At 39.7% G+C, this 23178-nt stretch overlaps 1 protein-coding gene across 2 annotated transcripts in view; it reads right to left on the bottom strand.

The window, feature by feature from the left end:
• Nucleotides 1-23178, bottom strand: part of FBN1 (fibrillin 1) — a 163756-nt gene that overhangs the window by 129380 nt on the left and 11198 nt on the right. For both annotated transcript variants that reach the window (XM_064517333.1, XM_064517334.1), the window contains exons 3-6: nt 18522-18604; nt 17481-17579; nt 9918-10013; nt 8214-8309 (exon numbers count right to left, since the gene is read on the bottom strand). In XM_064517333.1, the coding sequence (XP_064373403.1) occupies nt 8214-8309; nt 9918-10013; nt 17481-17579; nt 18522-18604 (374 nt within the window). The remainder of the gene's footprint in view (nt 1-8213; nt 8310-9917; nt 10014-17480; nt 17580-18521; nt 18605-23178) is intronic.

The following is a 23178-nucleotide window of genomic DNA, read 5'->3' as shown; positions in this document are numbered from 1 at the left end:
TGCCCAGCAGCCTGCAGACGTAGCTGCAGCTAACCCAGCCGTGCCAGTCCAGCCCAGCTCATACTAACAACAGGCACACGGTAAATGGATAGGACTGCAACCAAAAAATCAACTGTTTACAAGTCACATATTTCTGTTCTTAAAATATATATATACACACACATACGCTTTTAACAACCTTCACGTGCTTTTCTTAATAAGTATTTTTACTTATTAAAAAAGCTTTGCTTTTACTTAGCTTTTTAATAAGTACCTTTTTAATTACTTATCTCTAGCCATTATGCATCTTTCCACAAAGAAAAACATTGAATCTTGGTTTCTTTACTCAAGGAAATTCTCTTTTTTTCCAAAAGGAGCTTTTTCTGGATAAGAAATGCAGAGCTAAACTCTGTTTTACAGCAGAGCAGAGTTTGGAGAGTGATCTTTCTCTTAGGGCTCCTTTCTTTTCAGACCTTATTTAGGCCTCTTTTCTTTTCCTACAGCATTTCACTGGAGTGCCAAACCGTACAAGCTGTCACTGAAAAAAAAATATATAAAACCACCCAGTCGTTATTCCGGAACCTCCCAAGGCCAATTGGAAGTGCGAATGTGACCGTGGCTACAGCTGCTCTTCGATAGTTACTTCCTACAAATTTTTGCAACTTTTATGCCGAGATAGCCTATGAGGTATCTTTCTAAATGCAGCAGATCTCTACAGAAAAGCTTTAGCTTTTATAGAGAAGATTTTATCACCAACTCTGCTGTGAGTTGCATGGGAATTTACATGTGACCGAACAGTTATACTGACCACTCCGAGCACCTCTGCTTAAAACGTATTTTCATTAGCGTTAAGCATTCTGCAGCTGACCTACATAAAAGAATTGTTTTACTTGGAAATGCCCTTGTCAGTTTAGCCGTGCATTAGGTATGATCTACGATGTTTCAAAAGAGGTTCTCTTTTCTTTGTTAGAACTGACCATCACGAAAGTTTTAGGATATTTACTAAAATTTTAAAAAAAGACTCCATAATTCACAAATTTGACTATCTGGGGATCATATATATTGATATTTTACTTTCTGTTGCAACTGTAAAAAAAGTTTTCAGCTTACCAGCTCAATAAGAAAAAAAAAAAAAAAGGCTTGAATGGAAAATATTCATATAAAATTTCAGGGTGATTCACAAGGAAAACATTTATTTTCACTGCAACAAATCAAAGGATTTTAGGTAGCTGTGCTTTCCTGTATCGAAGCACAGAGCAGCCCAGGGAAGGAGCACTCTTCTCCATAAATGGCTAATGGGCACCGCCAGATAAGTTCTCAGCTTCACTTACTCATTCTCTGTATCATACTCAACTCCAGGAGTTACCATTTAGAAAAGCACCTTTCCCAGGGAAAGCTCCGTGAGAGATGCGTTACGTTCAGCTCCTCCACGTTCTGGAAGGAAGGCTGTGACCCGTGACTGGGCAGGCAGCCGCGATTAGGTAAAGGGGCATGTTTGCAGCGGTGGTGACAGAGGATGGCTCACAGCCGCTCCTTCGGGAGGGCTCGACGCAGCGCTGCAGCGACAACCGAAATCCGTGCGAGGTCACTCGGGCCTTCAGCACACAAACAGGTCCGACTCTGACGGCACAAGACATCAGACAGGTTCTTCCCCGCGCTCCCCAGAGCACAGACCTGGCGGCACGAGCCGTTCGGGGAAGTCACATCCTTCCACTGCCTGCACTGTGTACATGAAAGTCATATATGTACTGACATAACCTCCCGTAACCAAACACACACAGAGATCTCGTTGTGTGTACAACTCCAACGAAACCTCCCGACACTAGCGCAGGCCTCCGCTCCTCGTTTCGCAGCTACCGCGAGCCGGACCCCGCGCAAGCGGAGCCAACGCGAGCCCGACCCCCGCCTGCACGGAAAGCGGGAGTGAGCTGCATTGCTTAACATATGCAATTACCAGTTAAAAACCTTATTACTTCTACCTCAATCAAAACATGAGCTCCTCAATTTGCGTTTACATTTGTACTGATCTCCACTGCTAAAGCTAAAATCAAATCAAAACAAAACAAGAAGTCCAACACCTTGCTGCCCATCTAAAGGTCGGTGCCCTTAGCAGCCAACCGAGGCAGCACAGAAATACCAAAAGGGCTGACAAATAGCTAAATGAAAACTTTGCATTTGGATTTGTTTGACTGAAATCAAAACTCAGTTTGGAAGAAAATGTAAATGTTCAGCTTCATCTACAAAGCTGGAGTCCTCACATCTCACAGGAGACCTAAGCCCATATGTACTGAATCATTTACGGATCTTGATTGAGCTTCAAGCATATATCTGAAGAAACACTTTAAACCATGCTATGTGATATGTTGAGATGCACAAAACATAGAAAAAGAGATATATGACTGGTTAGATAGCTGTGCATTTGCAAGGAACAGAACAATGGATAAAACCTGCACATACACAAGACCCTAAAATGTTTTTTGGCATTAAATTACAGACTGAGTTTAGCACTGAGTTCAGATATTGCAAAGTATTATAACCCATCTTAAATCACACATAGTAATTCTGTATAGACTAACTTCCCCTGTAGTTTTAATTTTAAAAATAAAAAAAGCTTCTCCTCCATTTAGCTCAGCCTCTTTCACAGAAAAAATACTCAAAGGCATTGTAGTATTGAATTCTTGTTATAAAACTGAAAGACAGAGCGACAACATGTATGTATTCCAGTTACTTTAAAGAAAGCAAAACGTCACTCTGTGACTGAATACGTTACATGTCAGCCTGAAGCAGTTTTTCATTAGGAAGTTACATATTCGGGGGGAAAATGGTGTGCAAGAATACTTACTCCAGGCCTTCAAGCCTGGCCATCCGACAGTGTGCTGCTGTAACACTGTACATGCATTCATGTTACAGGGCTGCAGAAACTACATGTCTATGTCAACAGATGTGTTTCTTGGAAGACAGCTACAAAAATCAAGTTTATTCAAATGTTTGCCAGCTACCATATGCTGCAATACTACTTTAAATGCAACATAAGGCTTTGGGAACATACTTTTACTGCTATCTACACTTTGTTATTTACTTTCCATTTAAACTAAATACCAGAGACGGGGCACACTAAGGGGTGCAGTGTCTTCTTGGTGAAAACATTCGACCCGTTGTAATATTTAGGAAGAAAAAAATATACACAGTACTACACCACTCTCGACCACTTTCAGCGGTTGCACTTTCACAGAAAGGCTCTGGGAAAGATATTTTTACATATGGCATTAATTCTGGGAACTCTTAATAATGGCCAAATATAATTAAAAATTATGCAAAAATTCCTGCCATGAAGAGAGCAGTACAGAAACGACTCTGTTTGAAGAAAAAGCATTCATTTGCTCGTATTCTGAGTCCAGAAAAAAAGAAAAAAAACCCACAACACACTTGGTATATTTTTAATATTTGAACTACATCAGGCCTAATTCTCCTCCTCTGCAAAGCCAATGGCAAAACTCCAGAATGCAGCAGGATTGAGCCCCTGATGTTGTCACAAGCGTTCAGATAAACAAACAGGGCTGTAACACGTTCTGAGCTTCCACTGTGTTCCTCTGAACGGATCCAGGCAGGAACAGGGAAAGCACTTCACTGCATTTTTGGAATACAAGGATAACAACAATGTACAACTCCAAATTTTATAGAAGTCACCTTATTAAAGTATAATCATCCAAAGTCCAAAGCAAAACAGACTCGAAGAGTCAAGATAGCTTTTACGCGCTATTTCAGAGGATGTGGTTCTACCAGATTTAATAGCGATGTCTGATCTCCCCGAGTTTGTAACGTGTTGCTTTTTCCTCTGGACTTTCCTAAAGTGCATGACATAGGGATGTTTTCACATGAGCCAAACGTGGGCATCTAGCATTGCTAGCCAGATCCCCCAGGCTCTTTTACAGACAATAAAAAGAGCTGTTGATGTTCTGAATTGTCCTCAGGGGAACCAAAGCTAAGCCCCTGCTCTGAATCTCTTCAGCAGCTCTACAGGGAACTTACATGCTTGTATTATGAGCAACTTCTATTACTAACTTCAGCGTTAAAAGTTGAATGGTGTAAAGACAGCATCCAGTCCTTAACCAGCAGAAGAAATTTTGCTTTGTTTGCATCTTAATCCATTACCTGTGATTTCTTTTCACAAGAGTAATATGACTAAACAATATGCTCGAAGCTCAGCGCACATCTTGGTACTAAACTCTGACAGCTTGGGCCAAAATCCAGCAAGGCCCTTAAGCATTTGCTTAATTCTAAGTATACTAACATCTCAAGTTTGAAGTTAAATGCATGTCAAAGCCCCTCACTGGATCAGACCAGAGAACTCAGCACCTTTCCGAATGAATCCTAGAAGCACAAACATTTTTTAACTGAGCCAGAATCCATGAAATATTTTCCTTTCTGGACTATGTATTTTAAATGTGTCTTAAATTGCTGTAGGAAGCCTTTCTGATTCCATTACACTTTTGCTATTTAGTTTATGTCAAGTTCACCTTTTTGATGAACATTATCCCAAAGAAATACCGGGTCTGTTGTATTTAAGATACACCTGCACATACTTGACAGCATGCCCGGCAAGCTTCCCCTGCCCTGGAAAGGTGCCAAACACCATACACAACAGTTCAGGAGCTAATGATTTAGGTGTAAGACTATTTTGACCACACCACAGCTATCAATCCAGCTTTGACGAAGTGTATCTCAGCGGTGACATGGCAGGCGTTCCCAGAGTACGCAGAGGAACTCCACTGATAGTAATGAACCTAAAAACTCCTTTTGCTCATATTTGGAGTGGTTCATACTATCATTAACACTTCTAGCAAGCCACACAAAAAGCAATGTGTGTGCTGCAACTGTCCAAAGCCAGTTGCTGCTCTGAAAGAGTGACTGAATAAATAAATAAAAAGCTCATGCTACAGACTTTGATGGAGCGTGCAGCACCATGAAAACAGCAGGTCTTTTACCAGATAAGCACTTTGATTTTATAGGTATTTGAAGATACTGACCTACATACAAGTCTTGCAGATCTTCACTGATGACCATATAGTCAGCATTTTACTGAGGCAATACCAATCTTGCTAATTTTTATTACAAATATGGGCTAAATACATGGGAGAATATTACTTACAGCAGCAGACACAGAACCACATAGTATGCCTCTGGACTTAAGAAACTGGCTCTAACTTTTCTATAACAATCTGGATCATTTTCATTGTTTTCTATATCAGATTATTAGAATAATCCCTATGAATGTGATTGCCTCAACATTGCTCTATTCAAGGCTGTTCTAAAATACATCATTTGCAGTAAGAGCTGGAATATTCCTTGGCTGGTGCCATACATGCCAAAAACACTCAGCGACTTTAACTCTTAGCAGAGAAAAGCACTGCGTGATAGGCAGTAGTAAATTACTTACATCACTGTTAGCTTGTGGCGTGGCATAACCTAGAAGTCAAACCATGGCCAAACACATGGAGAATGTGCATGCCACAAAACCGTACCGCTCCCTTTCACATTATACTTATATCCAGAAATTATATTTTCAAAACAATCTCCCTCTCCTGCTTCTCCCAGAGATGGGAGAGTTTAAAAGACTCTTTCTCTTGAGTAATTTCCTTTCTTTCCCCTCCATGCTCAGAGATGCTTTTTTCTTCTTTTTTTAAATAAAGATACAGTTTTACTCTACAAGGCATGAGTCTTGTCAGTCCATTCACTGAATAACATTCATGCACATATACATCAGAACCCCACCAGGGAACGTCGCAAATCCGCACAACGTTCCGGAGCTAGATTCAAAATATGGACCTTTCACTTAGCTGACAGATGTGTAAAATCGTACGCAGCCAGACAACTCCCTCATGACCACACAGGTGCATGTGCTGAACAATGCAAGTTATTCCAACTAAAACCAACATTAGTTCAGAACTGAAAATTTATCTTCAGAAAAAGTTTTTCTGATGGCATAATGTGATTCAGAGACCAAAAAACCACCACACCCTTCTTAGAGGAGGGGAACACATGAGCTCAGTGAGGTACAGAGGCTGCAGGAAATCTCTCTGAAAGAGACCAAATTTCAGAGGTTTTCTGGGAAGATATGACTATCATTTGGCCTCAACACTGAAGTGAGCATCAGTCAGAAACACCGTGGCTCATTAATCTCTATTTTCTCTTTTACGGGTAACTATAGAATCAAACGTGTTCTAAGAAAAACTGCTTATGGAAGACGCATGCAGATTAAAGCCTCCACCTCGGCTGTGCTCAGTAACATGCCTGGGATTCCCTGATGGCACGACTTGGCTCCAACAGCTCCGTGCTACCCCCTTCCCACTCCACCCGACGAGAGAAGCAAGGCAGGAGCCCCGAGGGACAGGACTGAAGCCGTTAACAGGCTTCAGCCTTGAAACCGGTCCCAATTAGGTGGAGTCAAACTGGTCCCAGATCAGACAACGTAAGAGCAGCACTGAACAACCCTCTTCCAAACTTGCAGATTACAGTGCTTGAGCAGACTGAAAGCTCAAACCCTTTTACCCATGGAGAACAAGCAGTCATTGCTAGAAATTCAAAGCCTTTACAGTGCAGTACTTCCTTTACCTAGAAAGGTTTTATTCTCTTCAAACTTAGGACCTTTAACCTAAGACACAATGTTTTTCCACTGCTTAGGCTCCTCTCTGGTGGTGAAAGCCCAAGCGGGATTCAGAACAGAGCTACCTTTCAATCTTCAAAAATATTTCATCATCACTTTGAACTACTTACATTATCTCAGTGGACAACAGGCAAGACTTCACACAGTGCCAACACAGCAACTTCATCTGCTGTACAGTGTGTGGAAAATCTCTCCTTCATTCTCCTGTCTGCTCTAGCACAGAACAAAGTTTTACTCCCCCATCATCTGTTTTTCTGCATCACCCACTACGCTGCCCATATAAAAAAGCCAACCATACATCCAGGTCCAGTCCTGACAACAGTGAACATCTGGCACACTCACTGACACGAGTTGCACGTGCTCAGCGCATTCCTACATGCAAGCCCAAAAAGCAGGTCACCAACACCAAAACTGTCCTAGGTTCACAGATATGTAACGCAGCCTGTTGTATGGGTAGCGTGAATGAATTTCCAAAGAAACAGATCAATTGATCAACAAATCAAACAATCAACTCCATCAATTGAAAAAGTATTATTTTTAGGATTACAAAGTTCAACAGAATGATTGTACATAAACATTGTTTGCTACATCTCTCTCAAATGAAACATTAAATTCATTTAATTTCCCTGAAACAATTCAATATACCAGATAAGGCAGTTGGTATAGTTGCATTTTCACCTGGAAACAGGTGTGATTATCACTATGGATACTCAAACACAAAGTTATAAATTGATAATGATGACTCCATATAAGATAGAAAAAAAAGAATTGAACAAACCTTGTCAAAACAAAACATACCTAAGACAGAAGCAGGATGCTGCATATCGTTGGTAGGTGAATGGATCAGAGTGATACAAAGTACTTCTCTATTAACTTAAAAACTGAATTGAAGTTTGTGTAAAAAAACTTATCAATATTTTTTGTCAGCTCTTCCACTAGAGTGTTTCCATAGCAAAAATTAAACAAAACAAATGCCTTAATCAGTTGCATATGTGTTTCATCCTAGTTTCTATCCTCATGAAGCTCACATATTGCTAAAACTTCTACTTAATATTTAATTTCAGTCTTGAAACTAACAAAAAAAAACCCAGTCAATTCGATTATGGATTAAAGTAAGCAATGGCTCAACAACCCTAGTATCAGTAATTAAATGGGAATTTTTGCTACAGGGAAAGAAAGTGGCACTTGCTAAAATCTACCCTGGACTGAAGCACTAACCTTTAAAAGGATATCAATCAATGCCTGCGATACATAAAATCACAAGAGAAAATAAGATTGAATGATTTTTCCACTATGAATGCTAAAATTTCCTTTATCAGGAAAAATGCTGTCTAGGAAAGCTGTTACAGTTTTAAGCTGTAGTATTCCATAACTAAGATCTCTACAATTTTCTCAGACTGAAGTTTTGCTTTCAGTAAAGAATCTGTACATTGCATTCTACAAGAACCTTAATTCTGTTTTATCTTATTCATAGACAAAAACAAAATATTAAATGTGTCATATCACCGGTATTTTCAAGTTAGTATTAAGCAAGATGGAACACCAATTTTTTCAGTGTCAGGACACATACCTCTTTCACACTGCGGTCCAGTGAAGCCATATGTGCAAGCACATCGGTTAGGAGCCACACATCGCCCTCCATTTAGACATCCGTTTTCACAGACAGCTGCATCAGAGAGAAGGCAAAAGTAATCTTCATTGAGTTACCTCCAGAAAGACATAAAGTGACATATACTTGACCACCTCTGGTAAACTGGTAGAAGCCATAAACATAATAGGATAGGATACTTTATTTTTCCAAATATAGTTGTGATCTTTCGTGATTTCACGGTGTAAGTAGAATTAATTCATCTTTTTAGGGGAACATAATATAAACACACTAACAATCACAGCTCTTCTGACCTCTCAGAGCCCTTCTCTTTGAGATGACTAGACAATTTAATGACTTCAAACTAACAACTCTTTCCAACTCTCAACAAAAAAAAAACCAGTGAAATAGTAGAGATTACAGATATAAGGTGTAGACAAAAATTTCATCTTCAAAATTTTTCCCTATTCAGGAGTAAATTTTAAAATGTATTTGCTCCTCTGCCTTTCTAGAAAAACAATCTAATATTAAAAGGCTTTTTGCTGATGATTGATAAATCATGTTATCAGCTAGGATAGTCCAAATTAATGTATTAATTACATTTCACTAAGTTAATCCAAGATATTTTGCTTCTGTATGACACTGTCACCAGACATAGAACCCACTTCATAAGAAACTCCAAAAGCAGAGTTTCTCTCAAAAATCATCAGAAAAGATAACATTCACATGAAACAAACAGGTTTTAGTACAATTTGATGCTCATTGAATAATGTTATTCTTTGTTCTGTCTCATAGTCACTTCAGTAGAAATAAGGTTTCCCCTGCCCCTCTTTTATCCACTTGATATTTCACAGACAAGGCAGAAATACAATTCTTAATCCTTTCACCATATGATCCTCTTCCAAATTATTAGGGTAAATTCCTGGTCCTACTGAAGTTCATGAAAAGTGTGCCATTGACTTTAACAGAGCACAAAAGTTTTCCATTAAATAAGCTAAAAACATTTTCTCTGTTGGACCAATAGTTCACTACTGATAGCAGATAGCAACATGACAGCTTTGGTTCAAAAGCAGTATCTACATCCTTATTTGAGTTTCTTCACAGCACTCCAGCCAAGAAGAGCAAGAGACCATTGGGATCAGGCTGGGATAGGTTTCAAGCAGTGGATCCATGAATGCTGTTAGTTCTGGATTGATTGAGGCAATCAAAAATTTGTCAATCAACTCTAACAAGACAACCTCAAAATCAGCAAAATTCCTCAAGTGTACTAACTAACTTTGTAACAAAACTCTGAAATTAAAACAAGGTTTTGTATTAAAAAGCTTAATTCTGCCTATGAGATGAAAACCAAATCCCATGTAAATACTGAATTTAGGGCCTGTTGCTCCAGTGAGTGTAAAACCCTGGAGGTCACTGGGAATTATGGTAGTGTGAGAACTACAGGATCAGGCTATATCCAATTATTATGAATTCACTTGATGTTTATTTTAATAGTCCTGATCAGAAAGAATTCACTCGGCACTCGTACTACAAAGTCATGTGTTTTCCTGTAAAATTCCGCTGTACCTGAGCAAGTACAAGTTCAACATCAGCTGAAACTTAGTGTTAAAGGGTGCCCAATCCACACATCCCAGAATTACTTAACTTTACATTTCACAGTATCTGTATTAATAAAAATTTACTTACGCTGTCCACAGTGTGTTCCTGTATATCCCTTCTGACAGAGGCAATGGTCATCGCTACAGCTACCTCCATTCATGCACCGGATGTTACAGTGTTGTACTTGAAAGGAAAAAATATTTTGCTCAGCTAAACCAAACCAAACCAGTCAGGAACAACTAGCTATCTGCTAAGTGATTTTTTAGGGATTGATTCTGTGAAAAGAAAGCAGTACTAGAAACAGAGGATGTGTATTTTAGGATAGATATTTAAAGTGCCAGCACAGAAAACAGTATTGATTCACAGTTCCTAAGGAAAACAGGAGATGGGATAAGAATTTGGTACCATCTGTATTTACTGGAGTCAACAGCATTTCATACAAGCATAAATCTGCAGCATTTGTCTCCTAGTCTGCAACACTGAAAACAGGCCATCAGCAAGGGGAAAGTACTACACTTCTGGTGGATACCACCAAGAACCACCAGGGTCTTATCATTTGGGCAACGAGGACTGGGAGCATTAAAGGTAGGGGAATAGGAATAACAAAGCTCCAGGAGGTGGCTTGCTCCTGCTAACACATGCAGGAGCAGAAGACGACCTGCCTGGCTAGGATTTCCGGTGGGAAAAGAAAAACGTAGCTGGGCCATTTCTTTCCGCCCACCATCTGCAGGCTCCCTCCATCGCCAGGCGAAGCTGCCCTTGGCTGCTGGGCTTGGGGCTGAGGAGCTCCCAGACAGCAAGTCCCCAGAGCCAAAGACCTTCCCCTGCTAGTTAACAATGATGAAAATGCAATCCAAGTCCCGTGCCAGTGAAGCATAAAAGCCTGCGCTACATTTTTCTGATAATAAAGACAAAAACGTTTTTTAACTAGAGGTCAGGAACAACTTAAAGCGTCTGGATTTTCATTTGTAGAGAAGTGGCTGGGTCTCCCGATCCCATCCTCCTCACCGCTCCTGTGTCCAACACAGCTAACTGCGGCCAGCACTGCGAGTGCATGGCCGGGAAATGACTTCCTCTTAACAGGGACCACATGAAAGGCTCCTCCCCAGATAGTGTTTCAGTAGATGGCCATGGAGCGCTGAATAGCTACACCACGCTGTCTGAGATGCTCGGGACTGAAAAACTACAAATTGCATTGCTGCCAGAGCCTACTGCTAACAGGTGAGATGTCAACCACCAGATTTCTGGTGTTGCACAAAGCCCTTAAGCATCATTTGACTTATTACATTTCAAAAGTATGTGAATGGAATTTTGGTTTTATTTTTGAACAGAAATAGTAATTTTAACTTCATTGACATCTACAGCAATATGAATCTACAGAATAGAAGTTAAATATGCTATCAGAGAAAGAATTTAAAACAGCCTGACATTTAAAACACTGGTGCAATTATAAAAGTAAAATCTGTATCTTACATTTCTTATGTGTCTAATAGTTATGATACATCTTTGTTCTATTTTGGATGTACTTCAGTACTTCAGGCAACAAAAATGTACTAACATTCCTCAACAAAAAGTAAAATTCTCTGCAAAAACACAATGAGTATCTGGTGAAGATTTTTGGACAATGTCCTAAGTAGGTCAGAAAAAGGTGTATAGTTACTTTAAAATGTGTAGTTCAACTTAGCCTTATACAATCTTAGAAAAACAGAGGGGATTACAAAAAGCATAGGAAATGATATCATCTGTCAAGCAGGGAAGGAACTTAAAAACCACAAACTGATTTCAATTAGAGCAAGCTATGCCAAGAGCTAATTTCCATTCCCACATGAAGACCAAAGCCATTTAAATAGCTTGAACTACATTTGAGATAAAAAGGTTAACGGTAGCTTATATGATGGTTTTCATATTATTTGTTCAAGTGAAAGCAAAGTATATTTCCCCATTTTGGGACAAGGAATGGTTTTACACAGAACCCTAAAAAAAAAGTTTCCATAATTTGTCTCACTGCTTCTCAAAGGAACTTTTCCAAGGTGAAATATTTCTTTCTCTTTTTTAAAGTAAAATCATTAGGGGAGATTGCTGGGATACCCAATCATCATTATTAAGAAGAGCCATTCAAATCAGTGAGCTTTCTCCCTTATTGCTATGCAACAAAACCAGTGACATACAGTCACAGTAAGCTAGTTATTTGCTTTCTGTCCTCTTTTGGAAGGATTTTGGAAATATTATTTCCAAAAACGTACTAACTACTCTGAAATATTAGCCTTCCAGAAGTTTATAGAAACACATGCAAATGCTGTCTGGAGCTTGGATGATGATTTTAAGATTGCATTTTTGAAAAGTAGTATATTAATACAGGTCCAGAGTCTCTTCTCAGTTATACCAACAATTCCATTAATTTCACTGAAGATATTCCAGTAAATAAAATAACTTGTTCCAAGGTATCATATTGACTGAGACTCAAGGAAATAGCACAATAATTAGTTTAAGACTGGTAAGCCAGTTCATATAGGTTTGTCTTATCTCAGCATGCATAGGAAATGTTAACAATATTAATAAATTATTGTTCTTAATAAATTATTGTTCTCTTTCAGGTCCAATTTACAAACAGTCTGCATTTGAAATGTCTGAAGTCAAAACAGGAGTAGCTGCAGGAATCTAGCTTTATAAACCTGCAAAAGAGCCAAAAAGATCAAACACATCTGCACACATCTTGTGTGGACAAGGTTTGTATTGTTTAACCAAGTGAAACTATAAGTTGCACAGTTAAGCATAACACTGCCTGACTTTCCTAATAAATTCTCAACAAAACTGAGTAAAAACCTCATCCTACAGAGCGTACCATCACATCAGTACAGCTCACAAAACGTCCAAAAGCAGCTCAAAGGTAACACACATGCTGAGTATTCAGCAGCTCCAAACTATAAAACACGAGGATCTGCAACTATCACAGGAAAAAACCAGCAGCATCTCCAGCTCCTCAGGAAAAGCAGCACTTGGTAGGAGCAGGCACAGGGCACTAGCAGAAAAGCCTGGGTCTCTGTCCACAGCAATCTGTGCCGCTGCGGAGGAAACGCTTCCAGCCCAGGCCGCGCGTTACGCAGGGGCTGGCCTGCCAGCAGCTGTAAACAAGGAATGATAGTCTCATCGCATCCCAGATGCTGAGCGTGTTTCCTCTGCCGACCGACTGACTCAGAGATCACAGCTAGAGCTGGGCCGTAAACCACGGGCTGCATCCACGGCGAGAGCGCGCGCTGCCTCGCTGCCGGCTGCAGGGGAGTGCGAAAGCCTGCGGTAGCCTTAAAAACTCTGGAAACATTAAAAATTTAAGAGCTTTTCACGCCTCTAACAGTAGCAGAAAAAAATAAAGGGCTGAGCTCTGGGTTGCGAGCATACATCTCCCGCACCGCCCCAAGTCTGGAGTCGACCCCCAGCGCCCAGGCTGCCGTGCCCACAGCGCCTGCACAATTCCTGGAGCAGGACTTCAGCGAGATGGCTCAGGCCACGCCGAAGCACCCACAGTCCAGCTGATCTGGGACAAAACCGAGCGGCCCCGTCAGAGCAGGCTCAGGAAGGGGTGGACAGTCCCCCTCTCAGTGTGCACTAGCAGAGAGACCCTGCACGGCAAGTCCACCCCCCTGCAGCTTCAGAGCTACGGGCACACCAAAGCCACGTGGGGTATGCCCACACATGTGGCAGTCCTGTCTCCAGTCACACTGCAACCACACCCCAAAATTCAAGAATTACACAGAAATAACCACTAACCAGCCAGCAAGTTCACTGATGTTACAAAGATATTTTTATGAGAAAGCCACCAGCTAATCTTTTCAACCACAAATCAGCTTCCTAAAGCTGATTCGTAACCAGAAAAGTCACAACAGTTGACCTTCTTAAGAATCAAACTTGAAGAATTTGTTTTGCTCTCCAATCTACATGAGCACACTGCATTCATCATTTGACTCCGGCAGACAACTAGTCTGTAAGAGCTGCCCCAAGTTTGGTTTCTGCCTATGGTTGTACGTGCTATAAATCCTGGGCCAACTACTAATTCCTTAAGCACCAAATATGAACAGAGGTTAAAACATTTAAAAGACCACTCAAATTATCTCATGAATCAGGAGCCATGTATTTAATTCTGAGAAGTCTGGTATTTTCACCTGTATCTGTTATTTGTATTTTAAATGTAACAAAACTTATGTAAACCTGAGCAGTAATGGGATGTCTCTGCGCTCACAGAAACATAACTGGCAATAATCTATGTGCCAATAATCGGGACAAGATCTCTAATGTAGGTATGTTGCTATAACCTCACCTTCTGAGGCTGAAAACCAAACAAAACTATGGCAATACCCAGATTGTTACATGGGGTATAAGGAACTGCCAAGATCATCTGACATGACTTAAGCAACCTGATAATTATACTAGCTTGATGATTTGGTATCATCCTCTTTTGATATTTTGTATTATTTTAGTATGATTTTTTTCCTCATCTGTTAAAATACATATTAAAAATTGGTATGGAATGGACTTAAAAACCCTTAAGATAAATGCAAGTTCTGTGATCCTCAGATCTGCTCTATGTAGTCCCATAACTGGCATCCGAACTAGAATACTTATCTCTTGAAGGACAATTGGTTTCTGCATTTACCATATCCCTGAGTGCTGCATTTGGCCTGCAGCACATTTGGGGGTCTGCTGTGAAGGATGCCAAATGATCAGCCCTGAAACTCGTCTCCTACTAGAAGTCTAGATTCCTAACAGGAGGTATCATGCATTGAGCACTGGTCCTAATTCTGGATTTTCTCTTTTCTGGGTTAGATACAGCCTGAAATACTGCCATTACATTCATATATGAACAAAAGTATGTTTTCACCAGTGCCAGCAATGGCACTGTAAAGGCTAGTCTGTGCTGTCTTTACTCAAGTTGGCATCCTGACTCAGATTTAAAAAAAAAAGAAACGAAACTGAATGAAATCCATGGAATCACTCATGTAAGTAAAGCTGCAGTAAGATTTTAACCATTTTATTTAAACTCCAGCTTCAGTGTTCCCTTTTTGACATACTCATTTGGATAATAAAAGTGTACAGCCTTCATTTCACTTTTCTTCACGGTAAGTTCCCATTTCAGGTCACTAAATTGAAGTATCTAAATTTTAAAAGTTTCTAAGTTACTCTCTTAAAACTGACATTCTCAAATATCCTAAGAGAGGTACAGCTCTTACGTTAGTCTTTGGTTTATAAATGCATATGCTGACAAAATACTAATTGCTGCCAATGGGAGCTGACAGTAACCCTTTGATGTCAGGTTTTTTTTAATGTTTTCTTTGTTTCTTAATAGCAGATCTAAGCCATTGTGGTCTACTGTGTAAATATATATTCATAGATCTACACAGTCCACAGCGCCAACAGAGCAAATGACTTACAGAAAGTGGACGTTCTGCAAGTCCTCATGAGGTGCTGGGTCATAAAAGTTACTACAAAAGAATGCACAGAGGCAGCAGAGTCTTCTTGCACTACAACAATTTGAGACACTTTTCCCTTTAGAACTGGTTTGTTTTAATAGATAAAGGTGATGTGACCACACACACAATACGTATCTTGAACTATTGCATCGATTAAACAAGATATAAAGAATATTTTTTAAGCCAGCTGCTCAATGTATTGGTAAAGTGCTAATACTTCTACAGTATACAGAAAAGCAACATTATAAAGTGGCCAACCTATATTACAGTGTAAGGAAAATGTCAGCACTACTCATTGGTAGAATATCCTTGTTTATAAAAAGTAACTGTCAACAACTGCAATAACTAAGACATATGGGCTTTTAAAGTTGCGAAATCATAGCAAAGTCTCTGGGCCCATTCACCTGCGCATGCAATTCCAAAGAGGCTAAAAGTATGGATATCAATGGTAGGATATATCAGGAAAAAGAACTCCAAGGAAAACTTAATTTTTACTCATATTCTTTTTTTCTTTTGATTCTTGACTCAAGAAATACTTCAGTGTGGCCTAAGAAAAGAAAAAAATGAGGTAATACTAAGGTCCTGGCATTCCTGGCTTCTACAAAGGTGCAAAAACATGTAACAGATGTGGGGATATAGCTCTCTTTCTGTACCCCAAAGGAGACCTGGGAGAAGGTCATGCTTTCCTGCACTGGCTTACAGGATTAAAGCATAGGCACCTGGTAAAACAGTAGCTGCAAACCCAGGCAGGCACGCAACAACAAACACATTTGTCCAGCATTTTGCAACCTCCCTCCTTCCAGTACTCTATGGGAGCTCCATGCTCCATACCCTCCTTGTGCAGGCCTCTCCCTAACAGACATCACAGGAGCCTGAGAAAAGCGATGAACTATAAAGAACAATATTTACCATTTTAGTACATGCCATTCCATTACATTCCACAGTTGTTATTGTTTTTCCACTGTTATTGCATGAAAAGGATGCTAAAGCCACAAGCTGAAATGGTCAGTTATATGGGAAAACTCTCATCTAGGAAAGCAGTAAAATGGAAAGGTAAAATATAGGGGCCAAGCAGACCACACACTGAGTCTGAAAAGATATTCAGAAAGATGAAGGCTTTGCAAAGCAAACAGGTAAAATAGTATTACAGACCTCAACTGAGTGTATCTGCCATTGACTTCAGTTAAAATGTTGTTCAGACACTTTCAGGCATTTGTGGGACATAGTTCCTCCCCTTCCTCCCCACCAATTCTTCCCAAATTCAGAAACTTCCCATTTTATACAGAATCAAAATCTTTTGCATTCTAAGAGACAAGGACCACACTCAAATGAGAACACAGCAGAGATTACAGCTGACATCTTAGATATGAATATCCCAAGCAAGATTCTACTTCAGATCAGACACCATACCCATGATGAACCATTGAGTCATTTGGTTCATGGACTGATTTTCATCTTATATATTTTATTCTGGATCTGGGGAACCTTTCTTGAAAACCTGAAGTCCAAACATTTCTAGGAAACGTCATCTTTCTGAAAAGTTTCATTTCCAAAGCATATGAATTTTATTGATGTAAAGCTGTTCCGCTGAAAAAATCTTGACCAATGTTGTACCTCTAACACCTACAGAAGTGTTACCTGAATAAGGTTAGCAAAATTAGATTCAGAAGATGCATACTGAGCCTGGCAGGGAAATGCTATAATATCTGGTTAACTCATTTGAAATCATGTATATATTTATATATGAGGGCATAGTCTGGCCTAGTAACTCTAAAAATGATAACAGAATTACAAATCAATTCAAATTCAACTCCCAACAGTGCTCTCTCTATCATTACAAATTTTGTGCTGCATGTGTGCATGTGCATGTATATGTGTGCAACTAGAGATAAGGGATTTTCCAGAAAGTAAAGAAATACTGGAATTAGCGTTACAAACTGGCAAATAAACATAGTTTCCAATAAAACTAATTTGGCTTTAATTTGGCACAAAAGAATGTCTCCAATAGCTAGTTTCTGAGTAATTCTTCAGTTTTCGTCATAGGAGGCTAGGCTTTCTTTCCTGTGGTAAAGTATGTCTGGTGACTCAGAGGTTGTCTGTCTTACATATTGACTGCTGAACTAGCTACATACCTAGCTAGCTTCACAGACTCAAAAGAGCAATATAAAGACACAGAAGAAATACTTACTTGATTTTGAACCACAGGAGGGGGCTATCTGACCATTTGGGCATGTGCACATGTTTGGTCTAGAGCAAAATCCATCCCCACAGGAATGTCTGCAGATTGCTATAAATAAAACATACATGGCCTCAAAATATGTTTAAAAACCCCAAACACACAAAAAACACCTGACAGAAAATATACATTCAGTACCATGAAATAAACACCTACAAACTCTTTAAATTGTACACTACAGATTCCAGAAGAGTTCCTTCTTTTCATATGTGTATCTCTATAGGGGATAACTAAATTCTAGACCTTCACTGTCTTACTAAAAGCCTGGGAACATGCCAGAGGTAATGCTAGATACATTGGCAGATTTCCTTGGAAATGGGAAACTGTGGTCCATTTTGCCAAAGCACTCTTGAAGGAAGGCAGGCACTGGGATGACATTACCATGCTCCCTTTATTTCTGCACCACAGACATACACAGCAGTGTAGTATTTCCCATCTGACAGTATGTTGCCTCAGTGTCTTTGGAGATGGATTCATCAGGAAAAGTGCCTCTAAAAATTGCTTCTGGTACAATATACCATTACACATAAAACACATATATAGCAATATGATCTATATATACATAATACTTATATCCCTACATACATATTTCAGGCATATGGTCCAAACAAGCACAGCAAATGTATTTGCTGGCCTGATGGTATTGCCTCCTTCCATGCACTTAACTAGATGAACGTACTCCACAGCTGCTCACTCCTGAGAACCCAAACACCCCTTGGATCCCTATACCACAGATTTAAACAGAACGCATGCATGAAGTTAATCCGTTGTCAAATACTGGTATCACATCACTATATTGTAGCCCACAAGACTTCGTATATTAGCTTAATATATGTAAAATAGTAAAGATATGCTGCAGCTGCTCTTAGCAGCAATAGCTGCTATTGAAACCATACAGAAACACATTTTCAGTTCTGGTACACAACTAAAAATACCCTGACATACAGGGGCAAAGACAGACCTCAGTCATAACATATAACTGGATTAACTTACGGACTATGCATTGGTTTCCACCAGGTAAAGTCTTCCATCCAGGGCAACAGTAAGCATTGTAACGCGATCCACACACATTGGGTCTGGAAAAAAAGAAAAAAAAAGAATGAATTCTTATTTTACTCAAAAATATGTTTTAAAAGCAGAGGCACAAAACATAAAAAAGAGAGTCACTGCAAAGTACATTTTAATAAATGAAAATGTTGTGTGTTTTTAGCAGAACTGAATCTTGTAATTTTTTATTTAGGGAACATACACTCTTTCGAATTGGAGATTACCTTATAAAACATGAAATTATATCAGTAACATCTAAACAACAGAAACAGAAAGGACAAAACTCATCTCATACAATTCTACATCGGGAAACGTACCTTGCCCTCTATTAGAAAACAGGGTTTTGGCATGCTCAGGCTCTGTTCCATAGGCTAGCAAAACTCCCACTTAAATACAAAATGAGGGATCACACCCATCATCATCATCATCAGTGAACACCAAGGAAACCGAGCGTCCTCGAATGATAGTTTCTAAGTCTCATGTTCTCTTCCGTTCTTTATTCTACTCTGAAGCGCTATTACTATTCCCTGTTTTGTCCATGAGCAAAACCATGTACGTACATATGAGTGAAACATGCCAACCATGACATTAGCCAAATAAAAGGGCCAAAAAATGCAAATGTTTCATTAACAAAAATGACCTACTGTCAAAAAAATCTAGAATGTGGATGTGTTTAGAGAGACAGGGTCCTATGAAAAGAATGCAGGGTCTACTGCAACGAGAATTTCCAACGCTTCTTTAATACAGATCCATACGAATTTTTCTTCCTAATTCATACCTCTCACCCATATTTACTCTTTCTGATAATTGTACCATTAGGGTTTACAATGAAGTCTTACAGGACGTGACACTATTCATGCCATGATTTCATCGGTGAAAATACAAAAGCTAAAACTGTTCAATGTCCCTCACTGATGTTAAGTCTTTTTTTAATCTACGCTGTTGCATTTGTTTAATGCATCTATCCATAGAAGTAAAACTAGCAAGACATAGCTTCAAATTTGAGAAAATGTGCCTCCTTTTGTAGTATGTTTCATAATCTTATCAGAGAAAAATCTGACATGTATTAATATTACAAGCCATTACTCAATAGATTAATGTAACTAAAGCTTGCCATAAACTTGTACTTCCTAGAAACAGCTTTATTAAAATATTGTATACAGACTAGAGAGAGATTTAAATTGTTTATTGTTTTAGGAAGGAGGTTTTATTATTATTTTGTCCTTGGTCTTTCAGAAAGTTCTTCATCCCTAGTATTGCAATGTCTAAGTAAACAATAGTTACCTCATATGGCGAGGCAACTTAAGACAAACAATCTTGATATATACAAACATTTATATGTGCACATTTTCTGAGTAACAAGATTTTTATACTGTATTTATTTAGGGATTTGCATTGTTAATACAATTTCAAGTATTACAATTACACCAACTTCGGTGACACCTAGTCTTTTCATTAAGTGCTTGGCCAGAAACTACTTAAGTCAAAGCAAACATCGCCGTTATCTTCCACTGGTTTTGGATAATGACAAAGCAGTAACTGAGATAAATGCGAGCTACACAATTGGACCTGCTGCAGAGCCCTTTCCCCTTCCTGCAGCTGGTGTAACAGACTCAAAGTCCTCTTATTCATACAATTCCAGCGCATTCAGTTTTAGTAATGTCAGCTCCTTCCCCGCAGGGCTATAACCATGCAACTTTCCTAGAGTTCCCCGTTCATCAATGCCAAATGTTGCTCCACTATCAACTGCCAAGTAAGACTGGCAAGCAGACAAGCGAGATTGCTTTTCACCTTCTCCAGTCAGAAGAAATAATCGAACTTACTAAGACAGACGGAATGGGTTTGTTGCTAACTGTTACAACTGCAGGCATAAACTACTTATTTCTGATTCAGGTTGGTAATAATCTAGCAACAAATAATCACATACTCAGTCAAATTTCAGGCTCAGCAATGTATGGTTTTGGGGACCATCTGGTCCAAGTTAAGAGTCAGGAGCAGCTTATATGCCACGGGAAAACCCAATTTTTAAAATCTTTTTCCAAAACAGGGCCCTGGAAAACCTAGATGCGCCAGCAAACGTGAAGTCAGAGACCCTGAGAGCCAGGAGGCTGACCACACGGTTAGGCTAAGTCGTACACCCAAGAAGCTCCAGCTCTGAGGCAGCCTGCTTAGTTTCCAGAAAGAAAGAAATAAAAAAAAAAAAAAAAAAAAAGAGTCAAACTACACTTCCATGGAACAGTCTGAGCCTGACAAGTGCATTTTCCACTGGAACACTTTTTCGTCAGAAAGCTTCTGTCTAGCTTCATAAAAGAAACCTATATTAAATCCTGAACTCTACCGCAGGCGTCCTTGGGAGGGAGAGGTGTGCCCTTTACCTGCCGAACGAAGCTGTTTGTGTCTATTTGTAAAACACGTTTAAAAAAAATCGAGTTAGAAGGTTAAATCTGTTGATATTTTTGAGGGCTGCTAAATTACAGGCCACATGTCCCAAAAAGCAGCAACCAACAATGATGAAACAAAAAATGCCAAAGCATAACATGAAAGCTATTGAAGGTAAAAAAATTTAAAGGAGTAAAGATCATGTTCAAGCAACATTATCTTGTGATCACATTACTATTAGACACCGTACACAGTACAATAATCTACTCATGGTACCAGTGATGTTAGTCGACACAGTATCTCACAATATCAAGCAAAAGAAATAATAATGGTTTAAGCAAATATATATACCAGTTCTCAGTTACAGAAAGCCAGAACAAAAATACACCACAGAGTTTCTGCTCAGAGAAGCACATAAAACATAGCTGGGTAGATATCACAATTCACTTAGTCCATCCCTCTACCTACAGAAGTATTACCTTTCTCTAAATAATTATTTTCATCTAATTATTTTTACGTCATAACAACCTTCAGTCAACCTTCAAAGGCTGTATCATGGTACTTAATTTAAACAGTTAGCCACCGCTGTGTTTAACAGAACATGTTTTCCTGCTGGTATTATAGGCTATGAATACTAAAGAAGCATTTTATATTCTTATAAAACTGTTTTCCTGAACAGCACTACAGAGTCAAATTAGAAAACATAGTTTGTAATGGTAAAACAGGCAAAAATGCATGTACAGAGCCCAAGCCACACACGGGGCCCACAGCACCTTCCTTCACTCCAAAAAAAGATGGGGGAGAGGTCACCTCAAACACAGGTGGGGCCATCAGAACCAGGCCAGCAGCTTAATTCAAATTAAACACACCAGAAACCATCAATGATCTTTGAAAAGCAGAAAAAGCAATGTTTATATGAAATTAGTTCACTGCTTGATGTACCTCACCCTGCATCCTTTACCTACAGTCTGTCTTCGAGAGTCTGGGCTTCTCAGTGCACTGACTTCATCTGCCTCTATCTGCAGAGTACCTATCACACAGTAAGAGTCTCCACATAAGATAATACAGTGTGCACATTGCATATGTTACCAAGCACAGATCTGGAGTGTTGCACCTGGTACGGAAAGCTTCAGACTTGCACCTTCCTCCAGCCAAATTCTCTGTGACTATTCACAGAGTGAGAAGACCCGAGTGATCACATCAAAAAAAGACAGTCCACGTATTTTCACAGATCGGTAACCCATGTTTCCAATTTGCGGGGGGAATGAGAGAGAAGGCTGCCAATTTATTTTAGAGTCACTTACGCACTTGTAAACTATAAAGGATTTCCGTAATGGTATGGTGCTGAGAGAAGCTACAACAGATGCCCAGAGTTTCAAAGATGTCCAAAATAAACAAGAAATTATGTCTTCAATTAATGACGTGCAAGTACAAATTCCATAGCTAAATCAGTTGAATAATTATCAAAAGATGTTAGTCACCAACTAGAAAATTATTAGAATAGCACAGAGAGGAAAGTTCATCCTGAAGCCCCCATCATTAATGCCTGAGAACAACAGGTTCAGCATCTGCACGCATGGAAACAGAAGACACTCCTCTTCAGGTGCAACGGCGAGGAACCTCCGCTCCCATCACGGAGTAAAGATTCCTCTTTGCTTTCCACCTCTGCACGACCCAAGCTTTTTGATCCAGTGCAGGCACAAGGATCCAGCCCGCGCAGGACTGAGGTGCAGGATATAGCTCCTCAGCCAAAACATTAACAGACCTAACAGAGAAGTACCAACCTGATGTGTTTTGCCAAGGGTCCCCAAGACATACCCATTACGCCACTGCAATCTCTAATGGATTATCTCTGTGTATCATACCACAAGGCCCACGATAAGATAAAAAAACCTACATTAATGTTTCAGTACTGCCCCTGCACCAGCTTGTTCCGATAGACGTGCCCAATCCTACCACCAAGGAAGCGCCCTGCCCTAGCGCACACTTTCCAGCTGTCCCTTTTCTCCGCTGGACAACACAGCCCTGCTCTCACGGAAACACACAGCCAGGCCCTCTCTGCCCTGGCTATTCCTGCTCCTGCTCCTCCGTCGCCATGAGGATGAGCAGCTCCCTGACTTGGCCAAACAGCACATGATTAGAGAGCAACTGGCTGCTAATTTAGGACAAGATACAAACGCAAAATGATAGCACACGGTAAGGTCAGCAGTGCCTCCCTATCAGA

Source organism: Dromaius novaehollandiae, chromosome 10 (genome assembly GCF_036370855.1).
Source record: "Dromaius novaehollandiae isolate bDroNov1 chromosome 10, bDroNov1.hap1, whole genome shotgun sequence".
In the NCBI taxonomy this organism is placed as follows: Eukaryota; Metazoa; Chordata; class Aves; order Casuariiformes; family Dromaiidae; genus Dromaius; species Dromaius novaehollandiae.
This window is presented reverse-complemented; position numbering and strand designations above follow the sequence as displayed.